Genomic DNA, 27,652 nt, shown 5'->3' with positions numbered 1-27,652 from the left:
TAAATCAGTATATATATTTCAAAAATGTGGCCTGTTTTCAAAAGTGCAGAGCATCTAGCAGCTCTCATTAAAAGCTGAATTTTTCGGCTAACCCGTGTATGTGTATGCACACGCATGGGTGGGACAGGGCATCTGTGCTAGAATTGGGGTATGGACTCAAAATCTTCACTGGGAAAACAGAATTAAAACTGCAGTCTGATAGATTCAGTGAATCTGTTTCAAAATAAGGAAAAGAACAGATGTAGCAAAATGACAAACTGGTATATGAATGCTCCTATTTTCAGTGTTATGATGCAAAGAGTCAATTCTTTAAATAGGGAACAAATGGCCAATTTAAAGTATAGTCAACTTCTTTCAAAAGGTTTTGTTTTCTTCTGTATGACCAGCCAAAACATTGATATTAATTCTGCTGTAGAACATGAAAAATTATCTTTAGTCTAATAGTCATCATTTCATTACATGTGAATGGGATATGAGGTTTTAATTTAATAAATAAGGCTGATTCTGAATCTATTATTAAATCTCTCTAATTTATATGACCGGTAAGAACTGAACTTTGCAAGCTATCGTGTAACAGAATATGTATACTTGAGTCTTATATGATTAGTTATATGTATTAATACAGCTGGGATTCAAGTTAGCAGCTCACAATTAGAAGTTCTTTACAACTACTTCCCTGCCTCGCTTTCCTTTGCCCTCAGCTCCACAAGGTTAATCATAATGACCTAATAACAATTTTAAAGTATATCTCAGCAGAGAGAGGGTGAGACCACAGAGAATTTTTATTAAGATTCATATCCTTTTATCTTGAACAGAACAAAGAACTCAGATGATGTAGAGGGATCTATGAGGCTCCTGTGCACTGGGATGAACTATCCTACTTAGGGCTTGGGTTTGGGTTTTGGTTCAGTGCTGAACAGGTTTTTACATTCTTCTTAGTTCTACTTACTATATTGAAATACCACTGAGTTTCTTTGTACTGGCCTCTCTGTATGAATGCAAAGCAATTTGGATGGTGAACATAGAATGATCATTTTATTTTCCTTTCCTTTTCGGTTGGCTGGCTTTTAAAAAAATCTTTGCTGTTATCCAAGTCAAAGTACTTTTTGAAGTGGGTGTTGACTGCGGATTTAAGGAACTATTATTTTGCAGGGAGGGGCGGGAACCTCAATCTCAGAATTAACCATCATTTAGGATTTTAAAGTGGAATTAATTTCTTGCATAGATGAGGAAATTGAATATGCTGGCTAGCTCTCCTCTGAACACCATCTGCACATTACTGTTTGAAATAAGCCTGTGGATAGAAAGGTTATGAATGATGTAATTGTTATCATTAAAAGCAAAGCTCCTGTGTTTGACTAATCAAAATCCTCTTGTAGAACACCAAAGTAATCCACTTGTTAGAGCAACACCAACATTTTGTGCCTGTGTAACATAAATTTATTTTTAAGTACCTATTTGCTCCCAGGGAATATTGTTTAAGGGTTTTAATCCAAACCCTTAAAAGCATTCTAGCAGTTAAAATGAATGCATGGCAGCTTTTATGCTTTAATCTATACACCTGTGTAATTATCAACAACTAAGTTTGATTCTTATGGTTATCTAAAATTTTCCTAGGCATGACTGAAACTGCCGAGCCAATTTTTTGCATTGAAAATGACATAAGAACGACTGTATGCAGCCATGTCAGTCCCAGGATATTGGAGAGAAGGTGAGTGAAGTAATATCTTCTACTGGACGCAAAGAAGAGCTCTGTGTGGCTCGAAAGCTCATGTCTGTCTCCAACAAAAATTGGCCCAGTAAAAGATAATACCTCATCCACCTTGTCTTTTAGAAGAATAACTGCCTGTAATTTATCATAGTGTTACCTCATTTTTGGTATGAGGCAAAAATGTACAGGATCAAATGAGCAGTCAGGAACTGCATGGTTTACAAACAACTTTTAATATTCTATGACATATGAACCTAATGCCAAGCAAGGCTGTCCAAATGATCACATCATGGATTTCAGTCACATGTCATCCAGCATCAAATTCTGAGTCTGTTTCAAGGTACCATTCAGGTATCCTAGCTCCCCACCAGATCTTCTATTCTCAGTAGCAATGCTGTGGCTGACAGAGTCCCAGTTTGAACTTGTGGTGGTCAAGGTCAGGATGTCCTCACAGGAAGACCCATGATGATGGATTTGGCTTGGGCATAGGATTGGGTTGAGTCTGGATCTCATCACCTTTCAACTATAATGCCGATTGCAGACCCACTTGATTATGCTGGCAGCCCCTCAAGCAATTTCATATAATGAGAAACCCAGCACAGATGGAATCGATCCACAGCACCTAAGCTAGGTAAGAAATTGACTTCAAAGGAATGAAAAGAGTACTACATTTTAGAGGTAACAATGTATCTTAATCTTACCAGATGGTCTGATAACACAGTGAGTGTGCTGTAGACATGACTACAAATAATACTTATCCAGGAAAATTTTTGTAAATGTAGACCCAAAGATTTACTATTCATGATCTGATGTAACACAGCATATTAGGAGTATGTATTTTATAAAGCCATCACCTTTTTTTGCACTGGACCCCATGTCTCCAATTAGTGGTGAGTAGTTGATTTAAATGTGAGGGAGTTTTTATAATGGATCATATATTTTCAGGAATTTGTAAAGCACACAAATAAATAAAAACACCAAGACCAGTTCTGAGAAGCAGATCATCAGCAAGAGGCTTCTGTGTGAAGAAAATCTATAAAAAGGCCAATTTTGCTCACTTTCCTCATGCACCTAATCCCATTGGAATGGGACATGTGCAGAAAGCAAGAAGAATTTTTGGATCAAGATCACAGGTTTAATTCATGAAAACAAATGGATATATTGTACTTGGTCCTTCCAGCAAAGACAAGGCTCAACTGTCATTGACATCAAAGAAAGCCGAACTTGGTCTCACTGGGACTTGACACAAGGGGGCGTGGGAGTCCCAGGAACTGACCAATTACAAAGGAGGGAGACTGCAGCTAAGAAAGCCAGTGCATATTAGGAATATCTTGGTTTAAGCATCTAAACTTTGCAAGAGGTAGGAATGGATGAGCTGGTTTTCTCCAAATTTAATAATCTATTGCAATATCACAGGCTTGAAAATTGACCTCTAAATCAGGTGTTATTGAGCGCCTGTTTGACTTAGAAGAGACTGTGAAAACAAAAGAGGGAAGAGGGGAAACTAATAGGGCAAAGATGGAAAATGGAACTGAGAGTGTGGGGTGAAAGGAGCAGAGAAATTCGAATGGAAAAATAAAATAGTGTGAGAGTCTTTTATACAGGCCATCTACTTGTTGTTTGCCTAACTTTGCTATGTAGCCGTGTTACCAACTCTCTCAATTGTGTCACTAGTTTTTGCAATATTTACTGTTCGATTTCAAGCCTCAGTCACAGAAGTCATGTGGTTGTTACATGAGATTCTCTGCTTTCATTTATAAAACAAAATAAAAAATCTATCCTTCGTGCTTGCAAAGAAATGCTTGACAATGTGGCCTGAGGGCAACCAATAAGCTAAGAAACCTTAAGGCAAAGAAAAAGAGCCCAAATTTATTATTTTTTAAACTCTTTTTATTCTTTTTAAGCCAATCAAGATTTTTATTTACTTATTTACTTATTTATTTATTTTGATCCCTGTGTCCTGATTTTTTTGTAAGTTGTACATTACAAGAAAAGATGGTTAATTAAGTCAGGCTAATTTGGGGAACCCAAAAGAGTTTGAGAGGCTTATGAAAAATTGAACTCCATGAGGCTCACCTGTCCCTGATTTAGCACTATTTTCATCTGCTTCAGACATCTTTTAGCACTCCACTGAAGCAAGTGAGAAGCCCTCAGTGCTGATCCGACCTGTTGTGGATCTAATTTTATCTTCTTCACTTGCTAAAATATTCTCCCCCTCCTTATACTCGCTGATATGACAGTACATCTCCATACACTCTGATATGTTGATTCTCTGACTCTTTGTATTGAAAAAGCATAAGTATCTCTGTATGTTAGTGGAAGCAGTACAGAATCATTTGCATACAGAACAAAAATGTGATTGTTATATATTATAAAGGAATACATTTTTGTATCATGCAGTGAATTATGTAAGCTAACTTCACCTGTACTGATGTAGCAAACTTCAGGTAGCTGATTCTGATCTCACCGATTGTACATGGGTGTAAATCAGAAGTAACTTCTCTTTGCTAGGTTTCAGAGTAGCAGCCGTGTTAGTCTGTATTCGCAAAAAGAAAAGGAGTACTTGTGGCACCTTAGAGACTAACAAATTTATTTGAGCATAAGCTTTCGTGAGCTACAGCTCACTGTATTTTCCACTGAATGCATCCGATGAAGTGAGCTGTAGCTCACGAAAGCTTATGCTCAAATAAATTTGTTAGTCTCTAAGGTGCCACAAGTACTCCTTTTCTTTTCTCTTTGCTAGTTGAATTGTACTGGCATGAGACAACTGAAAGTGAGATCACAAGCCCTGGAAATGTCTAACGTGCTGTAAAACAAAGAATTTAGTTTTGTATATCACATCCACTTTAATTTTTTCCAATATGTCTAGACATAGCATACAAAAAAAAAGTCTGCAAGCAATGGATAACCTTTAATTTAAAAAAAAATTAAGGAAATTAGTTAAGGAAGTGGATTGGACTGAAAAACTTGAGGATCTAAAGGTGGAGGAGGCCTGGAAGTACTTCAAGTCAAAGTTGCAGAAACTATTAGAAGCCTGCATCCCAAGAAAGGGGGAAAAATTCTTAGGCAGGAGTTGTAGACCAAGCTGGATGAGCAAGCATCTCAGAGAGGTGATTAAGAAAAAGCAGAAAGCCTACAAGGAGTGGAAGATGGGAGGGATTAGCAAGGAAAGCTACCTTATTGAGGTCAGAACATGTAGGGATAAAGTGAGAGAGGCCAAAAGCCATGGAGAGTTGTACCTTGCAAAAGGAATTAAAACCAGTAGTAAAAGGTTCTATAGCCATATAAATAAGAAGAAAACAAAGAAAGAAGTGGGACCACTTTACACTGAGGGTGGAATGGAGGTTAAGGATAATCTAGGCATGGCCCAATATCTAAACAAATACTTTTGCCTCAGTCTTTAATGAAGCTAACGAGGAGCTTAGGGATAATGGTAGGACGACAAATGGGAATGAGGATATGGAAGTAGATATTACCATATCCGAGGTAGAAGCCAAACTCTAACAGCTTAATGGGACTAAATTGTGGGGCCCGGAAAACCTTCATCCAAGAATATTAAAGGAACTGGCACATGAAATTGCAAGCCCATTAGCAAGAATTTTTAATCAATCTGTAAACTCAGGGGTTGTACTGTATGACTGGAAAATTGCTAACATAGTTCCTATTTTTAAGAAAGATTTAAAAAAAAGCAGTCTGGGTAACTACAGGCCTGTTAGTTTGCCATCGGTAGTATGCAAGGTCTTGGAAAAAATTTTGAAGGAGAAAGTAGTTAAGGACATTGAGGACAGTGGTAATTGGGACAAAATACAACATGATTTTACAAAAGGTAGATCATGTCAAACCAACCTGATCTCCTTCTTTGAGAAAGTAACAGATTTTTTAGACAAAGGAAACACAGTGGATCTAATTTACCTCTATTTCAGTAAGATATTTGATATGGTTCCACATGGAGAATTATTAGCTAAATTGGAAAAGATGGGGCTCAATATGAAAGTTGAAAGGTGGATAAGGAACTGGTTAAAGGGGAGACTACAATGGGTCACACTGAAAGGTGAACTATCAGGCTGGAAGGAGGTTACTAGTGGAGTTCCTCAAGGATCAGTTTTGGGACCAATCTTATTTAATCTTTTTATTACTGACCTCGGTACAAAAAGCGGGAATGTGCTAATAAAGTTTGCAGATGACACAAAGCTGGGAGGTATTGCCAATACAGAGAAGGACTGGGATATCACACAGGAAGATCTGGATTACCTTGTAAACTGGAGTAATAGGATGAAATTTAATAGTGAAAAGTGCAAGGTCATGCATTTAGGGATTAATAACAAGAATTTCTGTGTTAAACTGGGGACGCATCCGTTGGAAGTAACAGAGGAGGAGAAGGACCTCGGAGTATTGGTTGATCACAGGATGACTATGAGCTGCCAATGTGATAGGGCTGTGGAAAAAGCTAATGTGGTCTTGGGATGCATCAGGAGAGGTATTTCCAGTAGAGATAAGGAGGTGTTAGTACCATTATACAAGGCACTGGTGAGACCTCATCTGGAATATTGTGTGCAGTTCTGGTCTCCCATGTTTAAGAAAATGAATTCAAACTGAAACAGGTACAGAGAAGGGCTATTAGGAGGATCTGAGGAAAGGAAAACCTGTCCTATGAAAGGAGACTCAAAGAGCTTGGCTTGTTTAGCGTAACCAAAAGAAGGCTGAGAGGAGATAAGATTGCTATCTATAAATATATCAGAGGGATAAATACCACGGAGGGAGAAGAATTATTTAAGTGCAGTACTAATGTGGACACAAGAACAAATGGATATAAACTGGCCATCAGGAAGTTTAGACTTGAAATTAGATGAAGGTTTCTAACCATCAGAGGAATGAAGTTTTGGAATAGCCTTCCAAGGGAAGCAGTGGGGCAAAAGACATATCTAGCTTCAAGACTAAGCTTGATAAGTATATGGAGGATATGATGGGATAGCCTAATTTTGGCAATTAATTGATCTTCAACTATTAGCGGTAGATGTGCCCAATGGCCTGTGATGGGATGTTAGATGGGGTGGGATCTGAGTTACTACAGGGAATTCTTTCCTGGATGGCTGGCTGGTGAGTCTTGCCCACATGCTCACGGTTTAGCTGATGGCCATATTTGGGATTGGGAAGGAATTTCCCTCCAGGGCAGATTGGCAAAGGCCCTGGGGGATTTTTGCCTTCCTCTGCAGTGTGGAGCACGGCTCACTTGCTGGAGGATTCTCTGCACTTCGAAGTCTTTTTAAACCATGATTTGAGGACTTCAATAGCTCAGACATAGGTTAGAGGTTTTTGTTTCAGGAGTGGGTGGGTGAGATTCTGTGGCCTGCATTGTGCAGGAGGTCAGACTAGATGACCATAATGGTCCCTTCTGATCTTAAAATCTATGATTCTATGAAATACAAAAGGATGACATAGCTGCAGTAATAATCTTGCCTCTAGATTCTTGTCCCCTTTTTAAATGACTGCAAACCCTGATGGGTAAAGGAACTGTGCATAATTCCTTTTGGGGAGGGAAGCAATTGTATAGAACTACTGTCCTTATAATTGTTCTGCAAAATGAGCATGTGAGAGAAAAATATATACAATATTACCAAAATAAAACAATATTATCCAAAAAAATTAAGACTTCATACATTCAGCATGTCTGAGTTTTTTTTGTTTGTTTGTTTGTTTTTTAATTTTTGACACTGTATCAGGTCTGTGGATCCTTTCATCCTGATATAAAAGTCCATTGAATCTTCCATCCCAAGTTCACAATAATGATTTGCCCACAGTATTCCAGAGCCGATATTATTATGAAAATATCAGTGCCTCCTTTCACTCTAAGTATCTCTCAACTTTTGCAGACTCTCTTTATTGTGATATCCAGGATCTACTTAGAAAGATGGAAAGTATAAATGCGTAACCTATTTATAGATAAAGCTGTGATTCACTTAGCAGGATAAACCTGTTCAAATGTTACCTTCCACTCCTCGTATCTGAATTATCTTACTTTCCTGGAGGATATAAAATAATACATGATTTTCCCTAAATAGAACCGTATACTTGTTTGTTTCCTATTTTGAGGCATATACTCTTGCCTAGAGCTCAGCTTCCTTGCCAAGAGGGTCAGCCAGTTTTAGTCTAGTGGACGGACTTCACTTTTCCATTTCTTGGCTATCATCTCTTTGAGTGATCCAGCAGGCGTCTCTAGACACAGTTAATTTTATTATTTGCCCACCAGTTATTTAAGTTTTCAGCTATGTCTGTAAATTCTTCCATAACCTTGAGAAAATAAGTCCAGACAGATTTTAAGGTTGGGCTTTCCCAGAAACTCTGGATGTGGGAGCCAGTATTCTGACTACAGCCCCAACAGCTCATTAGAACATTTATACTTCTTCTTGTAGAAGAGTGCATAATGTCCGATGTACAAGATTGTGAGGTGCTCAGATACTGTAGCAAAGAGGGCAATATAAGTAGGAATAGATTGTTGAAGTAAGAGGGGGACAGGATTAATGAAGGAGATCGGTAGAAAAGGGAAAGGAGGGAGAAAGGAGTGTGATAAGCAGGAACGGTGTGACTGTGCTGTTGAAGGGTTGCAGCGATAAGGGAGGTGGGATGAGAGAAGGGGGACAAAAAACAATGACAACACAACAAATGGGGTGGGAAGTTTGTTGTCATTCTGCAATATTGGAGGCTGACGGCAAATGGCGCCATGGTTTGGACACATTAAATTTAAGAAAGAACTTTCTATGGGAACGCTCAAAAGAGAGTCAGAAGGAAAACTGCTTGGAGACGAGAAATAGCTATAACCAGTTTGTGCCGGGGCCCCTTAGTGTAACCAGTGTAAGCAGGGTCTGAATGAGCTCTCCGCTGACAAGTAGTGATGAGCTATGGAAGAAAACTTCAGGAGCTGACCTCATTTGCATGGGCATGCCTATCCTGCCGAGGTGCTCAGCATGATGGAATTGCTTGCCCAAATGATGGCTTTTGCCTGGTGTTGGATCCCCAGTCTCCTTGTTATTGGGGCAAAAGTAATAAAGGGTTGTTGTTCTTGTTGTGTGAATTAAGGGCAGCAAAACTGTGTTTAACATAGCCTGAGGGAGGGACTCATCCTCAACAAAATGACACTTGCTAGGCAGGGGACATGGGTTCAAACTTCCAGTGAGTGGGGAGAGGGTGGGAACAGGTATTTGTACCTGGTGGTGTGGGCCCTAGACAGTATTTGACCCTTCCTCTCTTCTCTGTGTAATAACATAGCTGATTAAGACTCAATTGAGAGTCTTGTTGCACACCGCAGAGCTGAAATCACTGATATCTAGGTCTAAGCACTAGACCTGGGTCTCTGATTCAAGAGGCTGCCCCACTAACAGCCAGCTGAAATCAGCGAAAACTGTGTTAATCAATGAGACCTGAAGACATCCTGGTGGATTGGTGATAGGGTGGCCGGCAGAGAAGACCAGAGTGGAGCCCGGCAGAGAGGTGTGGTAATTGGATTGCAGGGTGGCCGGTGAACAGGAGCGAAGCGCCGATTGGCCAACAGGTGAAGAGGAACAGCAAGAGTGCCTGGGCAGCGGAGCAAGTAAGGCGACTTCCTACTCCCCCGCCCCCCCCCACACCTCCACCCAGGTGGGAAGTGAACTGTGTAGAAGCACCTCTCAACTCTGGGTCTGCCCTGACCAAGGGCAACAACAGTGAGTGGGGTGCAGAGAAGGTACAGGACTTTTGGTTGCTGGAATGAAGAACTTGAGGGAGAAGGACGCAGCCTAATTTACTTGTCAAGGGTGGTGGGTCTTTTGCTCATGGTTTAGGTTTATGAACTCTGTGGTGTTTTCCCAAATGAATGCTGGGTTACTTCCCTCCTTTTATTAAAAGTTTCTTTGCTACACTCAGACTCTGTGCTTGGGAGAGGGGAAATATTGCCTCTTAGAGGTGCTTGGGGGGGGATATAATTGTCTCAGGTCACTGGGGAGGGGACTTGATCTGGTTTCATGTTGTACTGTTGAAAAGGAACTCGAAGATACTGAATCTGGCCCTTGTTGCTGCCAACTCTGACTAGCAGAATAGAGGAGTTACCCTCAGTGTCCTGGCCAACCCCAGCTTCGATTACACACTTTCCTCTTTAGTTTCAGTTGGGTACAGTATTATTAACTTCCTCTCCTAAACTGTTCTCTAGAGCTTCTGTGTGCCATAAAACAGCTGCTGTTTTCCACTTCACTGGTCTTGGTGTGTATTTCAGCTTAAAATTATCAAGTGCTCTGGGATCCTTTTGGGATGACAGATGGTATATTATAGCATGCATTTATATTAGTGATAATAAGCTCTAACTGCAATAGCATAAACTCTGCTAAATAGTACAAGAGTAGACGGGCTCTGCAATAAAATCTTCCACCCGCACACCATATCTGAAACCCTCAGCTTTGACCCCAATCCTGCAAACTCTTATTAGTGAGCAGAGTGCTTACCACAGTAAGTAGTCCTACTGTAGTCAATGTAGTTGATGAGACAACTTGCAGCACTATACCCTCTAGCAAGTATTCGCAAAATTGGGCCCATAGACTTTGCTGGGACTTATCACATAAGAATGGCCCTACTGGGTCAGACCAAAAGCCAGTGCCAGGTGCTCCAGAGGGAACGAACAGACTAGATAATCATCAAGTGATCCATCCCCTGTCACTCTCTCCCAGCTTCTGGCAAACAGAGGCTAGGGACACCATCCCTGCCCATCCTGACTAATAGCCATTGATGGACCTATCTTCCATGAACTAATCTAGTTCGTTTTTTTTTGAACCCTGTTATGGTCTTGGTCTTCACAACATCCTTTGGCAAGGAGTTCCACAGGTTGACTGTGTGTTGTGTGAAGAAATATTTCCTTTTGTTTTAAACCTGCTGCCTATTAATTTCATTTGGTGACCCCTAGTCCTTGTAGTAAACAACAATTCCTTAAAATCATGACTGGTGTTGAGAAAGTAGATATAGACCTCAATCATATCTGCCCTTAGCCATCTCTTTTCCAAGCTGAAAAGTACCAGTTTTATTAATTTCTCCTAATACGGAAGCTGTTCTGTACCCCTAATCATTTTTGTTGCCCTTTTCTGAACCTTTTCCAATTCCAATATATCTTTTTTTGAGATGGGGTGACCACATCTGCACACGATATTCAAGATGTGGGAGTACCATGGATTTATATAGAGGCAACATGATATTTTCTGTCCTATTATCTATCCCTTTCTTAATTATTCTCAGCATTCTGTTTGCTTTTTTGACTGCCACTGCACATTGAGTGGATGTTTTCAGAGAACTAGCCACAATGACTCCAAGATCTTTCTTGAGTGGTAACAGCTAATTTAGACCCCACATTTTATATGTATAGTTGGGATTATGCTTTCCAATGTGCATTACTTTGCATTTATCAACATTAAATTTCATCTGCCATTTTGTTACTCAGTCACCCAGTTTTGAGAGATCCTTTTGTAGCTCTTCGCAGTCTGCCTGGGTCTTAACTATCTTTAGTAATTTTGTATCATCGGCAAATTTTGCCACCTCACTATTTACTCCTTTTTCCAGATCATTTATGAATATGTTGAATAGGACTGGTCCCAGAACGGACTCCTTGGGGGACACCACTATTTACCTCTTTCCATTCTGAAAACTGACCATTTATACCTACCCCTTGTTTCCTATCTTTTAACCAGTTACCAATCCATGAGAACACCTTCCCTTTTATCCTGTGGCAGCTTACTTTGCATAAGAGCATTTGGTGAGGGATCTTGTCAAAGGCTTTCTGAAAATCTAAGTACACTATATCCATTGGATCCCCTTGGTCCACATCCACATGACCTCCTCAAACAATTCTAGTAGATTGGTGAGGCATGATTTCCCATTACTAAAACCATGTTGACTCTTCCTCAACAAATTATGTTCATCTTTGTCTGACAATATTGTTCATTATTATAGTTACAATCAGTACTGAAGTCAGGCTTACAGGCCTGTAATTGCCGGTATCACCTCTGGAGCCCTTTTTAAAAATTGGCGTCAATTAGCTATCCTCCAGTCATCTGGTACAGAAACTGATTTAAATGATAGGTTACAGACTACAGTTAGTAGTTCTGAAATTGCACATTTGAGTTTCTTCAGAACTCTTGGGTGAATACCATCTGGTCCTGGTGATTTATTGCTGTTTAATTTATCAATTAAATTACTCCTCTAATGACGCCTCAATCTGGGACAGTTCCTCAGATCTGTCACCTAAAAAGAATGGCTCAGGTTTGGGAATCTCTCTCACATCCTCAGCCATGAAGACCAATGAAACGAAATCATTTAGTTTCTCCATAATGGCCTTATAGTCCTTGAGTGCTCCTTTAGCACCTCGATCATCCAGTGGCACCACCGGTTGTTTAACAGGCTTCCTGCTTCTGATGTACTTTAAAAAAAAAATTGCTATTACTTTTTGAGTCTTTGGCTTACTGTTCCTCAAGTTCTTTTTTGGCCTTCCGAATTGTATTTTTACACTTCATTTGCCAGTGTTTATGCTCCTTTCTATTTTCCTCATTAGGATTTAACTTCCACTTTTTAAAGGATGCCTTTTTGCCTCTCACTGCTTCTTTTACTTTGTTGTTTAGCCACAGTGGCTCCTTTTTGGTTCTCTTACTATGTTTTTTAATTTGGGGTATACCTTTATGTTGAGCCTCTAGTATGGTGTCTTTAAAAAGTTTCCACACAGCTTGCAGAGATTTCACTTTTGGCACCGTACCTTTTAATTTCTGTTTATCTAACCTCCTCATTTTTGTGTAGTTCCCCTTTCTGAAATTAAATGCTACAGTGTTGGGCCACTATGGTGTTTTTCCTGCCACAGGGATGTTAAATTTAATTCTATTATGGTCACTATTACCAAGCGGTCCAGCTATATTCACCCCTTGGACCAGATCCTGTGCTCCACTTAGGACTAAATCAAGAATTCCCTCTCCTCTGGTGGGTTCCAAGACTAGCTGCTCCAAGAAGCAGTCATTTAAGGTATCATGAAACTTTATCTCTGCATCCCATCCTGAGGTGACATGTACCCAGTCAATATGGGGATAATTGAAATCCCCCATTATTATTATCGAGGTTTTTTTTTTTATTTTAATAGCCTCTCTAATCTCCCTGAGCATTTCAGTCACAATCACCATCCTGGTCAGGTGGTTGGTAAGATATCCCTACCATTATATTCTTATTATTAGAGCATGGTATTTCTATCCATAGAGAGTCTATGGTACAGTTTGATTCATTTATGATTATTACTTCATTTGATTCTACACTTTCTTTCACGTATAATGCCACTCCCCCACCAGCACGACCTTTTCTGTCCTTCTGATATATTTTGTACCCTGGTATTACTGTATCCCATTGATTATCCTCATTTCACCAAGTTTCTGTGATGCCTATTATATCAATATCCTCATTTAATACAAGGCACTCTAGTTCACCCATCTTATTATTTAGACTTCTAGCATTGGTATATAAGCACTTTAAAAACTTGTCTCCTTTTAGCTGTCTGCCATTACATGATGCAATTGAATGGGACTCTTTTTTATTTGACTGTTTCTGATCAGACCCTGCCTGTATTTTATCATTTTTCATCATCTCATCTTCACTAGGACAGAGAGATTCTCTATTAATAGATCCTCCCTTAAGGGATGTCCGAACCATGTGCTCCTCCGCAGCTGTCGGCTTTCCCGCAGCCCTTAGTTTAAAAACTACTCTACGACCTTTTTAATGTTAAGTGCCAGCAGTCTGGTTCCATTTTGGTTTAGGTGGAGACCATCCTTCCTATATAGGCTCCCCCTTTCCCAAAGTTTCCCCAGTTTCTAATAAATCTAAACCCCTCCTCCCTGTACCATCATCAATGCGTGGCTGAGACAGTCTGCAGTTCTGCCTGTCTGTCTGGCTCTGTGCGTGGAACTGGGAGCATCTCCGAGAATGCTACCATGGAGGGCCTAGACTTCAATTTCTTATATAGCAGCCTAAATTTGGTCTCCAAGACCTCTCTCCTATCCGTCCCTATGTCATTGGTACCTACATGTACCACGACCACCGGCTCCTCCCCAGCACTACACATAAGTCTATCTAGATGTCCTGAGAGATCCGCAACTTTGCACCAAAGCAACAGGGAGTCCAGTGGCACCTTAAAGACTAACAGATTTATTTGAGCATAAGCTTTCATGGGTAAAAACCCCAATTCTTCAGATGCATGGAGTGAAAGTTACAGATGCAGGCATTATTATACTGATACATGAAGAGAAGGGAGTTACCTCACAAGTGGAGAACCAGTGTTGACAGGGCCAATTCGATCAGGGTGGATGTAGTCTACTCCCAACAGTAGATGAAGAGGTGTCAATTCCAGGAGAGGCAAAGCTGCTTCTGTAACTTTGCACCAGGCAGTCAAGTCACCATGCGGTTCTCCCAGTCATCGTAAACCCAGCTATCTATGTTTCTAATGCTCGAATCGCCCATTACTAATACCCGTCTCTTCCTAATAACTGGAGTTCCCTTCCCCGGAGAGGTATCCTCAGTGCGAGAGGATACCACAACATCATCTGGAAGGAGGGTCCCAACTATGGGATTATTTCCCTCTGCTCAAGAACCCATTAATTGGCATCTTCCAGTCTTTGGTATGCTAGTGAAGTAGTAGTTCTAAAGGACAATGAAATGGTATTCAGGCATTATAGCTTTTAAATGATCATTAGGTATTTATTTATGTTACAGTAGCATCTAGGAGCCTTGATCAAGAATCGGGGCCCCATTGTGCTAGGCTCTGGAAAGGGCAAGTATCAATATAGATAGTCAAAGCTCCAGAGAGCTAGCAAACTACAAGGTAGACAGCATACAACATTTGTATGAAACGGGTGGAGGTGGGGGATTTGGTAACAATACCACAGTTTACCATGAAAGGAGAACTCTCAGAATTTCACTTGCCAAACTAATGCCAGATGGTAGCAATTTGTAAGCATCACAACAGAGGCAGGTTTTAAAGGAGGATTTAAAGGAGCTCTGCACATTTTAACGGGTATTTTTTTCCCCACACAGGGAGGGCTGGCTGGGGGGAACACACAAAGTTGCATAAGGGGGAAGCAGATTGAGGCTAGTATCACTGGTGGAGCAAAGGAGAGGGTTGATGTCTCAGGAAGTGGGTAGATCTGATCAATAGTGGGGGACTAAGTGATGAAGCACCTTCAAGGCCAAGACGAGGAATTTGTGATGGAGCAGGGAGAGCTAATGGAGAGGGGTACAAAGAGGAGGGTAAGGAGGTCTAAGCAGTGAGCCAGGAAGATGATCCTGGCAGCAGCACTTTGAATGGATTTTTGGCAGGGAGGGGGAAATGTGGCTGGTGCCAATAGTAGAGGTGCCAAAGGATGAGGGCTTGAACAAGCACCTTGGCAACCTGGACAAACAGGCATAATGATATCTTAGAAATGTTCTGTGATCATTGATTAAGCAGGATGTAATCAGCATCAAATGTGATTGTTTCCAGTGCTGGCTAGGGGGGAAATGGCAAAGAAATAAAAGAAATGGGAGGAGAGAAAGTATTAAGGGCTAGTCTACATACCAGAAAGTTGTACTGGTATAAGCTAAGGTGTGAATTTAAGGGGGTTTAAGATAAACCAAAAAAACCCACTCTTATTCCAGAATCAGAGTATCTACAGGGGTGTGTGTGTGTGTGTGTGTGTGTGTGTGTAATGCCCAATATAACCATCCTAGTATAATATGTAAAACTTTCCTGTGAAAACAAGCTCTAAAACAGATTATTGGGGGGTGGAAATCTAGGAGTGAGTGTGGAGAAACTGAGGGGGGGAAAAGCCCTAAAAAAGAGGTGAGTGAGAAAAACAGATTCAGAGAGAGATAACTGGAGGGCGGAGGGGAAGGACAGTCAGAGGAAAATTTTTGAGCTTCGGGGCAGAGGAAATGAAGCATTAGAATAAGTGAAAGAGTTAAAAACGTGGAAGAGTAAAGCAGTAAGACAAGGCCCTGAGGGGAGCCAGTGAAAGTCAGACCTGAGAGAGGCTTATAGCAGAAGCTCGGAAATTGGGGAAAAGGACACAGGTGAGGCAGAGGAAGCAAAATGGGAGGCAGAGATACAAAATAGACTAGAAAAATGTTTGATTTCTTTTTAATAACCTCTCTGTACTTTAGCCAGAGGGGTGGCTACATGACCTAATCCCAAGAAATATTTTAGCTTCCTGAAATGGTTGGTTCAAATCGTGCTAAGACCAGTGTCTGGCCCTTCATGCTTCTGAGGCAGATAATTACATTTCCATTTCCACTGGTCTGTGTCTCTCTTTCAGATGAAGCTTTAAAAACTGCCATCCTGTCTTTCCTGTATAAACACTAGAGAACCCACAGTGCTTTCCGTAAGTACAGGGGTTTCCCCTTGGTGGCCTTGATGAAAACCTCCTTTGCATCCCCTGCCAGGATTGCTGGCACAGCTCTAGTGCACTGGATGGTTGAACCCAGTGTCACACAGGTCTGAGGTCCGCACTAGAAAATTAAGTTGGCTTAACTATGTTGCTCAGGGGTGTGAAAAATCCACACCCCTGAGCAGCATAGTTAAGCTGACCTAACACCCAGTGCAGACTGTACTAAATTGTTGAAGAATCCTTCCATCAACTGAGCTACTGCCTCTCAAGGAGGTGGATTACCTATGCCAATGGGAGAACCCCTCCTGTCGGCATGTGAAGTATCTACACTCAAGCACTGCAGTGGTGCCACTGTAGCATTTTAAACGTAGACAAGCCCAAAGTCTTATTCTCAAAATTACTTCTAATTGTCTGGATAGGAATGCAGTCACATGGATTTAAAACTGGCTGGAGGACAAAACACTGGTAAATGTAGAGTAGGGAATAAGATGCATGAGCAGGGAGCTGGATTAGATGGCTTTAGCAGTTCTTTAATTCTAGATCCACATGAAAAGGGCAATGATACATGTCAATCCATCAAGTTGGAAGAGAGATCTATAGGGGTACGAAAGGGATTGGTGTTGGGTCCAGTCACGGCTTATCATAGATTCCAGGGCCAAGATGGACCATGGTGGTCCTCTAGTCTGATCTCCTCACATCTTCATTAATGATCATGAAGAGAGAGTAAACAGCATGTTGAGGAAATTCACCAATGATGCCATGTCTGTGTGAAGACTGAGAGAGCCAAAATATGGGCAGGAAATAACGAAACGAGGTTCAACACTGAAAAATGCAAACTCGTATCTCTGGGGAAAAATAATCGGAACCCCTGCTATTGAAAGGTTTAAGTTGTTGGTTTTGTCCTATATAAATCCCTGAAGAGCTAGGAACTTGCCTGTTGCCCCATGCTACAGCCAGTGAAGACACTCTAGCTGGAGTCCTTTTGGTTTAGGACAGGGGAGTTAGCATTAAGTTCCTTATGACAGCCCTGGCCTCTGAAATTCATTACCACTCTCCCTAGTCCAAGCTACCTGAGTACAATCCTGACCTAGGCATGTGTTCAGGCAGCTAGCTCATCATGCTACTTGGTGCTACAATCTACTATTAATGCACTAGCTTGATCAAAGCTAGCATGTGTCTACCCAAGCTGGTGATTGCCTCTCCAGCAGCAGTACACACATACAATAGTCTGAATTTACTCTTCAGAATCTGTTGTAAGGTGCATTTATTTTCTTGAGCTTTGAGGGAGGGCTGAGCTGTGTAGAGGGGTGGGGAATTAGCAGCTGGTTGATCATTGCTGTCGTGGGTAGGGAGCCTTCAGAGTTATTGTATTCGTTTATTTTTGTGTTTATTCTATTTTCATGCCTTTTTATTTTTAAAATGTTAACACACCTAGTGCTAGGCATAGGTGGTGGTTTTCAATCTAAGCATTAGCTAAATGAATAACGTAAGTACCAGGGACCTGACCCAATGGCCAAAAATCAGTGGAGTCTTTCCATTGACTTCAGTGGGCTTTGGATCAGGCACGAAGGAGAGGAATTGCTTAGACTGGCACAAAAGGATGCAACTAGAAATGATGAGACACTATTAAGAGAGGGGAAATTTAGGCAGAATATTAGGAAGAAATTCATTAACCTGGACATCCTTTAGAGAGAAGAATAGTTCACCAAAGGAATTGGTCCATCAGTCCAACACTTGGAACATTTAACACTAGACTTAACAGAACACTACCAAAAAATGTACTTTTGGATACAATCCCATATTGTCACAGAGATGGACGGTCACCTCTCATCTAATGTTTAGGTCTCTTTTATCACTAATGTTTATGATTCACCAGTGTTTTAAGCAAATGTGTGCCTTTCAATGTATAGGCAATTTGGATGAGGTCTGTAATTATAATTCTTAATGTCTCTACATAAACGATTGCAGATGCAAAAATAGAAGTCAGGTTATAAAAACTAGACTCAAAGGTAGTTAGAAATACTATTGAAGCTGACTGAAGTTGCATGTGTAAGAGGACTGTTGTCCCCTTACTAAAACTCAGTGGGGGTGTTTTGGTTGGCTAGCTCCCAGTACTAAAAAGGGGGAAGGGTCGATGGGAAATCAGGACCCTGAGACTGACAGCCCTCAGGGGTAATGGGGAGAGGCCAATGCTCCAAGTCAGCCTGATTGACAGGGCAGGCAGGCTAATGAGGGAGTCAGGAGACCATGAGGGTCCTGTCCTCCATGTGAGTTGGAATTGCTTGGGTCAGACAAACAGTAGGGCTGAGCGAAGGAGAGAGCAGGGGCCAAAGCTGACTGGGGGAGCAGAGCCATGCTAGCCAGAAGGGCCAGATAAGCAGCCCAGGGAGCTGGAGGCAGGAGCTGGAGCTGGAGCAGTCTGGAGCCAGGTGCAGTGAGCAGCTGAGGAGAGTGAGGGGGACCCTGGGCAGCTGACCCACCGCAGGGAGATGCCTCTGGCCAAGAGGCCTTGCAGGCCAGACTTGGAGGGGGATCATAACCCCGAAAGGGCGGGGGCGACACTGGGAAGAAGGGTCCTGCCACCTAGAGCCTGAGAGCGTGTGGCCACCACCAGAGCCAGTGTCCAACCCACAGCATCCCTGCAGCACTGCCAGAGCCTGAGAAGGAGGTCTGGGACTTGTGAGAAATAGACTGTGAACTTCCCTGACATTCCAGAGATGCTGGTTGTGATGTCCCTGTGCCACAGAGCGGAGTGGTGTGTTTTCCTTTAACCTTTCCCTTGTTTTTTAAAAATTGATTGCTGTTTAATAAATTTGAATTTGCTTTGAACTGTATGTAATGATCATTGGGTCAGGAAAGCATCCAGTGCAGAGAGAGCACCCCGGAGTGGGGACACCCTATCCCCTGGTGTAAATGACCATGACAAGGTTGGGAGTTGAGCCCTCCAGGAATCCTGGGCCCAGCCTTGTTGGGGTTACAAGGACTCTGCCACACAGAAGAGCATGGGGAGCCCTTGAGGTCAGGCAGGCCTCTGGGTAAAGGAAGTGGGAGCGAGGACTCGGATCCTTTCGCTAGCGCACCTCACTGGGGTAGCGTATAAGCCAGGAAAGTTCCCCACAATAACGGGATCATTTCCCTGCTAACACATGCATGGACAGAATTGAATCTGAAATGAGAACTGGAGGAATTTTTTACATTTTTCTGAATGCTAACCTAGGCCTGTTCCATTTGGTTGGGTGCTTGGAATAGGTGGTGGTTCTCTCCATCTCAAAGTGCTGAAAGTGTTTTGAAAAGAACAGAGGATTGAGAAAATTAGACAAACACAAAAGCAGGTGAGTGATGTAACTAATACCAAAGATTATTGGTTGAATATATGAAGACGTATGTAAGTCTCAGTAACAACATAATGTACTAAACAAATCAGCAGGGAGAGTGAAACATGTTGCTAAAGTGTGCGTCGTGCCCCTTCCCTCTTGCAGTTACAATATAAATAACAAAAAGAAAAGGAGTACTTGTGGCACCTTAGAGACTAACAAATTTATTAGAGCATAAGCTTTCGTGAGCTACAACTCACTTCATCGGATGCATTTGGTGGAAAAAACAGAGGAGAGATTTATATACACACACACACAGAGAACATGAAACAATGGGTTTATCATACACACTGTAAGGAGAGTGATGACTTAAGATAAGCCATCACCAACAGCAGGGGGGGGGAAAGGAGGAAAACCTTTCATGGTGACAAGCAGGTAGGCTAATTCCAGCAGTTAACAAGAATATCAGAGGAACAGTGGGGGGTGGGGTGGGAGGGAGAAATACCATGGGGAAATAGTTTTACTTTGTGTAATGACTCATCCATTCCCAGTCTCTATTCAAGCCTAAGTTAATTGTATCCAGTTTGCAAATTAATTCCAATTCAGCAGTCTCTCGTTGGAGTCTGTTTTTGAAGCTTTTTTGTTGAAGTATTGCCACTCTTAGGTCTGTGATCGAGTGACCAGAGAGATTGAAGTGTTCTCCAACTGGTTTTTGAATGTTATAATTCTTGACGTCTGATTTGTGTCCATTCATTCTTTTACGTAGAGACTGTCCAGTTTGGCCAATGTACATGGCAGAGGGGCATTGCTGGCACATGATGGCATATATCACATTGGTAGATGCGCAGGTGAACTATCAGAGGATGAAGGGAAAGCAGTGGATGTATTGTTTCTTGACTTTAGCAAAGCTTTTGACACGGTCTCCCACAGCATTCTTGTCAGCAAGTTAAGGAAGTATGGGCTGGATGAATGCACTATAAGGTGGGTAGAAATCTGGCTAGATTGTCGGGCTCAACGGGTAGTGATCAATGGCTCCATGTCTAGTTGGCAGCCGGTGTCAAGTGGAGTGCCCCAGGGGTCGGTCCTGGGGCCCGTTTTGTTCAATATCTTCATAAATGATCTGGAGGATGGTGTGGATTGCACTCTCAGCAAATTTGCGGATGATACTAAACTGGGAGGAGTGGTAGATACGCTGGAGGGGAGGGATAGGATACAGAAGGACCTAGACAAATTGGAGGATTGGGCCAAAAGAAATCTAATGAGGTTCAATAAGGATAAATGCAGGGTCCTGCACTTAGGATGGAAGAATCCAATGCACCGCTACAGACTAGGGACCGAATGGCTCGGCAGCAGTTCTGCGGAAAAGGACCTAGGGGTGACAGTGGACGAGAAGCTGGATATGAGTCAGCAGTGTGCCCTTGTTGCCAAGAAGGCCAATGGCATTTTGGGTTGTATAAGTAGGGGCATAGCGAGCAGATCGAGGGACGTGATCGTTCCCCTCTATTCGACACTGGTGAGGCCTCATCTGGAGTACTGTGTCCAGTTTTGGGCCCCACACTACAGGAAGGATGTGGATAAATTGGAAAGAGTACAACGAAGGGCAACAAAAATGATTAGGGGTCTAGAGCACATGACTTATGAGGAGAGGCTGAGGGAGCTGGGATTGTTTAGTCTGCAGAAGAGAAGAATGAGGGGGGATTTGATAGCTGCTTTCAACTACCTGAAAGGGGGTTTCAAAGAGGATGGCTCTAGACTGTTCTCAATGGTAGCAGATGACAGAACGAGGAGTAATGGTCTCAAGTTGCAATGGGGGAGGTTTAGATTGGATATTAGGAAAAACTTTTTCACTAAGAGGGTGGTGAAACACTGGAATGCGTTACCTAGGGAGGTGGTAGAATCTCCTTCCTTAGAGGTTTTTAAGGTCAGGCTTGACAAAGCCCTGGCTGGGATGATTTAACTGGGACTTGGTCCTGCTTTGAGCAGGGGGTTGGACTAGATGACCTTCTGGGGTCCCTTCCAACCCTGATATTCTATGATTCTATGACTGCTGAATTGGAATTAATTTGCAAACTGGATACAATTAACTTAGGCTTGAATAGAGACTGGGAATGGATGAGTCATTACACAAAGTAAAACCATTTCCCCATGGTATTTCTCCCTCCCACGCCACCCCCCACTGTTCCTCTGATATTCTTGTTAACTGCTGGAATTAGCCTACCTGCTTGTCACCATGAAAGGTTTTCCTCCTTCCCCCCCCTGCTGTTGGTGATGACTTATCTTAAGTGATCACTCTCCTTACAGTGTGTATGATAAACCCATTGTTTCATGTTCCCTGTGTGTGTGTATATAAATCTCTCCTCTGTTTTTTCCACCAAATGCATCCGATGAAGTGAGCTGTAGCTCACGAAAGTTTATGCTCTAATAAATTTGTTAGTCTCTAAGGTGCCACAAGTACTCCTTTTCTTTTTGCGAATACAGACTAACACGGCTGCTACTCTGAAATATAAATAACAACAGCCTACTACTGCTGCTATGTAATGGAGGTTTTCCATTAGCTCAAGTGTTGGAATTGTATGGTTTGGTGCTAAATGGCCAGGATTCAAACCCTACTCCTGACCTGTCATGAAGTTTGTTACAAAATAATTTTAAAAATCTGCTTATCTTCAACCAACTTTTATAAATCTACAATGAGATTATGAAATTAGAGAGTAGACATTATAAGATCTCAGAGATCAGTACACCATTTTTATTAGAAAGAGCTCTAGGTCATCATTTATAAAGATTGTCTGCCGACACTATTAGAGTGGTATTGATACAATTGTGGGTCTGATCTGCACTTATTACTCGGACATAGCTCCCATTTAAATACATGACAGTTCTGCTTGAATATGGTCTGCAAGTTCTACTCACTTTTCACTGTGTCCATGGTCCTCTTCCTCAGTTACTTAGGGCCCAATTCTGACACCTTTTACTCATACGAAGGAATACCTCACTACACAAGTAGTGCCATTGGCATCAGCTCATACAATAAGGCCTGTCATGCAAGTCAGAGAGGCAGATTTGGGCCCTCAGTGCATCCACCGTTACACATCTTCCATAGCTTCTTTCAGGCCGCCACACAAAAGTCAGTGAAATATTTTATTGTTCACTCAGCTGCAGAAGCACTAAAAGCTGCAGAAAACACTTAGAAATAAAAGTAACCTAATGCGCTCTTTCCAGCAGCACTGCCTGCTGACAGCTTGCCTCACAGTGTCTGCCTTGTGAAGGCAGAGGAATCACTGTTTCAAAGTCTCATCACACTACCATGGAGAATTACCAACCACTGTTCTTGTGCCCCATAGACACTGACAATGCAAAACAAAAAGAACAGGAGTACTTGTGGCCCCGAAGAGATTAACAAATTTACTTGAGCATAAGCTTTTGTGAACTACAGCTCACTTCATTGGATGTATGCAGTGGAAAATACAGTAGGATGATTTTATATACACAGAGAACATGAAACAATGGGTGTTACCAAGCACACTATAAGAAGAGTGATCAGTTAAAGTGAGCTATTACCAGCAGGAGAGACAAAAAACCTTTTGTAGTGATAATCAAGATGGGCCATTTCCAGCAGTTGACAAGAACATGTGAGGAACAGTGTGTGTGGGGAAGGGGGGGGGAATAAACATGGGGAAATAGTTTTGCTTTGTGCGATGACACATCCACTCCCAGTCTTTATTCAAGCCTAATTTAATGGTGTCCAGTTATCACTACAGAAGATTTTTTTTCTCTCCTGCTGGTAATAGCTCACCTTAACTGATCACTCTCGTTATAGTGTGCATGGTAACACCCATTGTTTCATGTTCTCTGTGTATATAAAATCATCCTACTGTATTTTCCACTGCATGCATCTGATGAAGTGGGCTGTAGCCCACGAAAGCTTACGCTCAAATAAATTTGTTAGTCTCTAAGGTGTCACAAGTACTCCTGTTCTTCTTGCGGATACAGACTAACATGGCTGCTACTCTGAAACAATGCAAAACAAGACAGACATTGAGCAGATGGCATTTGGAGTTCACTTAGAATCAAAGAGCAAATGTATTGCTCCCTCCAGTGTTTAGACTGTGTTTTCAAATATGGTACACATTTCCCAGAGTACTTAACATTTCCCTACCTTTCTTTTAAACGGAGGAATTGCATTTAGGACATCGGTCAATAGCAACAGGCAGGCTTTGATTTCTTCAAACTTTATTACTGTAACTCTTTCTTGCCTGTCTTGTGTTCTATGCATTGATAACAAAGCTGGTATATAAATGAAACTGCTTCATTTTAGCTGGGTCGGTCACAGCTCTAGCTACATGGTGTTTTTAAAATGGGTTGTGCCCATGTTCAGTGCAGCCGGGAGTCTGTCACACTTCTTAAGATGTATAGAAAGGCAACTGAAAGGATAGATGTTAATGGATTATTCTGTTTCCATTTCACCATAAAAAAGAGTGCATCCGATGAAGTGAGCTGTAGCTCACGAAAGCTTATGCTCTAATAAATTTGTTAGTCTCTAAGGTGCCACAAGTACTCCTTTTCTTTTTGCGAATACAGACTAACACGGCTGCTACTCTGAAACCATAAAAAAGAGTGACACTGACTGCAATCCAATCTAATGTAGAGGATTCTCCCAGTGATAAGTGGTACTTTGTCTTGTGTGTTGAAAGCAACTAATCAAGCCCTGCTCTCCAGTACAGCATTACGGATTGATTGCCCACCGGCTCCCAGCTCTGAAGTCAAAGGAGGTTGCTATGGGAATCGGGAGGGCACTTGAAGACAGGATCTGAAGCTTTTGTTTCCCTGTCCAAGGCAGCTGAAGTCAGAGAAAAGGGAAACTAAGAGGAGGTGGCACACACACACTGCCACAGCAAAATGCATGCATGTTAGAGGAGGGATCTTCATAGCATTAGACTGTGGTATATAGAAAAGCAAAGACACTAACGGATCTGGCAGTGGTGGCTCAGCGTTGTTTGGCTAATCCCTTTTCCCTGCTATATAGCTGACAGTGAGAAAGTACAGTAAAAGTCCAACTGTAGCAAGATGGGATCCGGCTCCTCAACTTACCGGCCCAAGTGTATTTATTTGGATATTGATGGAAGAATTCAAAAGGTACTTTTCTATGTTTCACAAACTGGTGTCTCTTTTCAGTAAGCAGCAGCAATAATGATGGCAGGCTATATTTATTTTGTGACCTATGAACTATAAAAGGTTTGTTTATATTCAGCTTTGGTATGGATCTTCACTCTTTGTAAAATGCTCTTGAGTTACTTCTGTTTTGCGAATGAATATAGATTTTTTTAAAGTGCAATTAGGACTCTCTGTGCTGCAGCTTGTGTGTGTGTGTATTCCTGATTTAATAGTTTTCCAGGGTTGCTCTACAAGAGCAGCCCTTTACGTGTTTGCAAAGTTTTGCATGTGGAAAGGTGCTTTCCTGGTTTTCACATGATCAGTAGTAACTGGAAAAGAAGCTATGTTGCATTATTTTGAGATTGTCTAGCACATGGATATTAACGGTAGGGAGACATTTTAGAGTATATTTTAAATGGTGTATAGGAAGCTATTTCGTTCGTTATTATAATCTATTGTGTATTTGTATCAGCAGGTAGGGATCCCCAATAACAATGGCAAAGTTCTTCTTCCATATCATTAAACTTTTATCAAAGCTTCAGATATTGTGTGCTCCGTGCTATACAGAACATAGAGGAAGATGCAGTCCCTGCTCTGAGGAATGTTTAGTAACTAAAAAACAGACAGCTCAGAATATGTGAAGTATATTAGACATGCGTTTTACACATAAACACCCTACTGTTTCTATTACTAATTTATCCTAGATCATCTTTCAGCCACAAATCAAGTGACTTATCTTGTACAGCAAATAGAAGACACTAAGCTATTAAAGAGTGATCTCAGTGTGGCTTGCAAAATTCAAAATAGCCATCATTTAGGGTTCAAGCCTAAATTATTATTTCACCTAGCTTCAGCTTTTCCTTTGGAAAGAAATAGCATTATGCATTTCCCCCATGTTTTAAATGACTTTATGAACACCGTAATTTAGGATTAGCTGCCTACAGTCATAGTCTCTGCCTCTCTCCCTCCCTTCCCCTCCTCCCCCCCCCCCCCGCCCCAACCCACTGCTCTGGTCACCTATAAGACTTAACCAATTCTCCTGCATAAGGCAAGCTCACAGAAACATGCAAATAGAGAATCAGGAATGCAGTCAAAATAAGACCTTGGATAATGAAGGGCTGCACAAGTTTCCCCAGAGCAGAATATTATCACCTCATCATCAGTTTGGGGGCTTTGAGTTGAAGGTGAAATCTCTGTTGCTGTCAGCTCTTGTCACTAGCAGAAAGAAGCATCCAAACTCTCTTAAACAGGAGGGAGGATTTATGTTTTGCCACAGTTTAGCAGAGCTAGTTGCCTAATAATCCAAGGAAATGACACTTGCGGTGTGAAGTTCCCTAACACCTTCAAAAATAGAAAAACAAAGGTTTTAATTTTTATTTTAAAAAGATCGAGAGTATTTACATCATATTTACTAAATAATACTTCTCACTTCCTCCTGCTAAAATTTGAGCATTTCCCAGGATTAGTCTCTGGAGAGTAATTGTATCGTAGAAGAACACACCAGAGGCATGACTGCATGAAATAGCAACGCAAATTCCAGCAATATAAATTTTGCTCAATAAACATGATCTGTTTCTTTTGTCAGATGTGAAATTCCATCTGTGCAATGTTTGGAAGGATTCCTGCAGTAAAAATACAGAGTAAACGGGGGTTCATTCAGGGGTAAGCAGAGCATATCGCAGAGCTTCATGCCTCCTAAGTAAAGACATAATTAGACAAAAGGAATCCATAATCTTCCAAGGAATGCAGTATTTGTGATTTCTAGAGGCAGCTCTTTAAACTAATGCTGAACTACTCCTTACTTGACCCAGTACTGAAATACAATCCATTATAAAATTGTTTGGGCTAAATCCTTTCAGACTCAAAGTCTGACTGAACCGATGAACATTTCAGAGTATTCGCAAAAAAGAAAAGGAGTACTTGTGGCACCTTAGAGACTAACAAATTTATTAGAGCATAAGCTTTCGTGAGCTACAGCTCACTTCATCGGATGCATTTGGTGGGAAAAAAAATTTTTTTTGTTTTTTGTTTTTTCCACCAAATGCATCCGCTGAAGTGAGCTGTAGCTCACGAAAGCTTATGCTCTAATAAATTTGTTAGTCTCTAAGGTGCCACAAGTACTCCTTTTCTTTTTTGCGAATACAGACTAACACGGCTGCTACTCTGAAACATTTCAGAGTATTGTAATGGAGGTGGGCATCTCATGATAGTTTATAATAATAAAAACTTTTGCATTTACATGGCCTGATTCTGACCTCACACCAGTTTTGCACTGGGGTACACCATTGACTTCTGTGGAGTTGCTCCTCATTTACACAAGTTTAGTCAGAGGACAATCAGGCTTATTGAGTATTATGCCTGAGGATCTGGTATGTAGCACATTACAGTTGAGGATCTGTTAATGAAAACATTCACATTTAATTAAGTATCACGTCCTAGCAGGTAAGGGTACTGTTAGGTAAACTGAGGCACAAAGCAGTTACATAGCCTGCCCAAAGAGACCTGACTCAGTCTAACTGCTAGACCAGGGGTCACAGTATGTTGAATTCCTGATGATCTGCGGAATGAAAGTGTTTGAGACCACAGCAGTAGAATCATAGTCCGGGAAGGAACCTTGAGAAATCATCTAGTCCAGTCCCTGTCAGGGTAATCCGCTGGCGGGCCGTGAAACAGTTTGTTTACATTGACCATCCGCAGGCATGACCGCCCGCAGCTCCCAGTGGCCACAGGTTGCCCACCACTGATCTAGATCATCCCTGACAGGTGTTTGTCTAACCTGCTCTTAAAAATCTCCAGTGATGGAGAGTCCACAACTTCCCTCAACAATTTATTTCAGTGTTTAACCACCCTGACAGTTAGGAAGCTTTTTCTAATGTCCAACCTAAACCGCCCTTGATGCAAGTTAAGCCCATTGCTTCTTGTTCTATCTTCAGCGGTTAAGGAGAACAATTTTTCTCCCTCCACCTTGTAACAATCTTTTATGTACTTGAAAACTGTTATCATGTCCCTGTCTTCCCTTCCCCAGACTAATCACACCCAATTTTTTCAATCTTCCCTCATAGGTCATGTGTTCTAGACCT

The 27,652-nt window shown here is 41.6% G+C and overlaps 1 protein-coding gene and 1 long non-coding RNA gene across 4 annotated transcripts in view; one reads left to right on the top strand and one right to left on the bottom strand.

Annotated features, from left to right (window-relative positions):
- Nucleotides 1-1,989: 1,989 nt before the first annotated feature.
- On the bottom strand, nt 1,990-26,157 carry LOC122458389. Its single transcript, XR_006278421.1, has 3 exons — nt 26,074-26,157; nt 25,725-25,913; nt 1,990-2,338 (listed from the first exon to the last, which is right to left on the bottom strand). It is a non-coding gene; the product is annotated as an uncharacterized LOC122458389 (long non-coding RNA).
- PDE9A (phosphodiesterase 9A) overlaps nt 24,084-27,652 on the top strand; it is an 87,619-nt gene continuing 84,050 nt past the window's right edge. For 2 of the 3 annotated variants that reach the window (XM_043506917.1, XM_038386778.2), the window contains exon 1: nt 24,085-24,554. In XM_043506917.1, the coding sequence (XP_043362852.1) occupies nt 24,486-24,554 (69 nt within the window). In that variant the 5' untranslated portion in view covers nt 24,085-24,485. Of the gene's footprint in view, nt 24,555-27,652 lie in introns of all 3 variants that reach the window. The other variant, XM_038386779.2, reaches the window with a different exon arrangement.

Source organism: Dermochelys coriacea, chromosome 1, assembly GCF_009764565.3.
Source record: "Dermochelys coriacea isolate rDerCor1 chromosome 1, rDerCor1.pri.v4, whole genome shotgun sequence".
In the NCBI taxonomy this organism is placed as follows: domain Eukaryota; kingdom Metazoa; phylum Chordata; order Testudines; family Dermochelyidae; genus Dermochelys; species Dermochelys coriacea.
The sequence above is the reverse complement of the archived record's forward strand: the minus strand, read 5'-3'. Positions and strand labels throughout refer to the sequence as shown.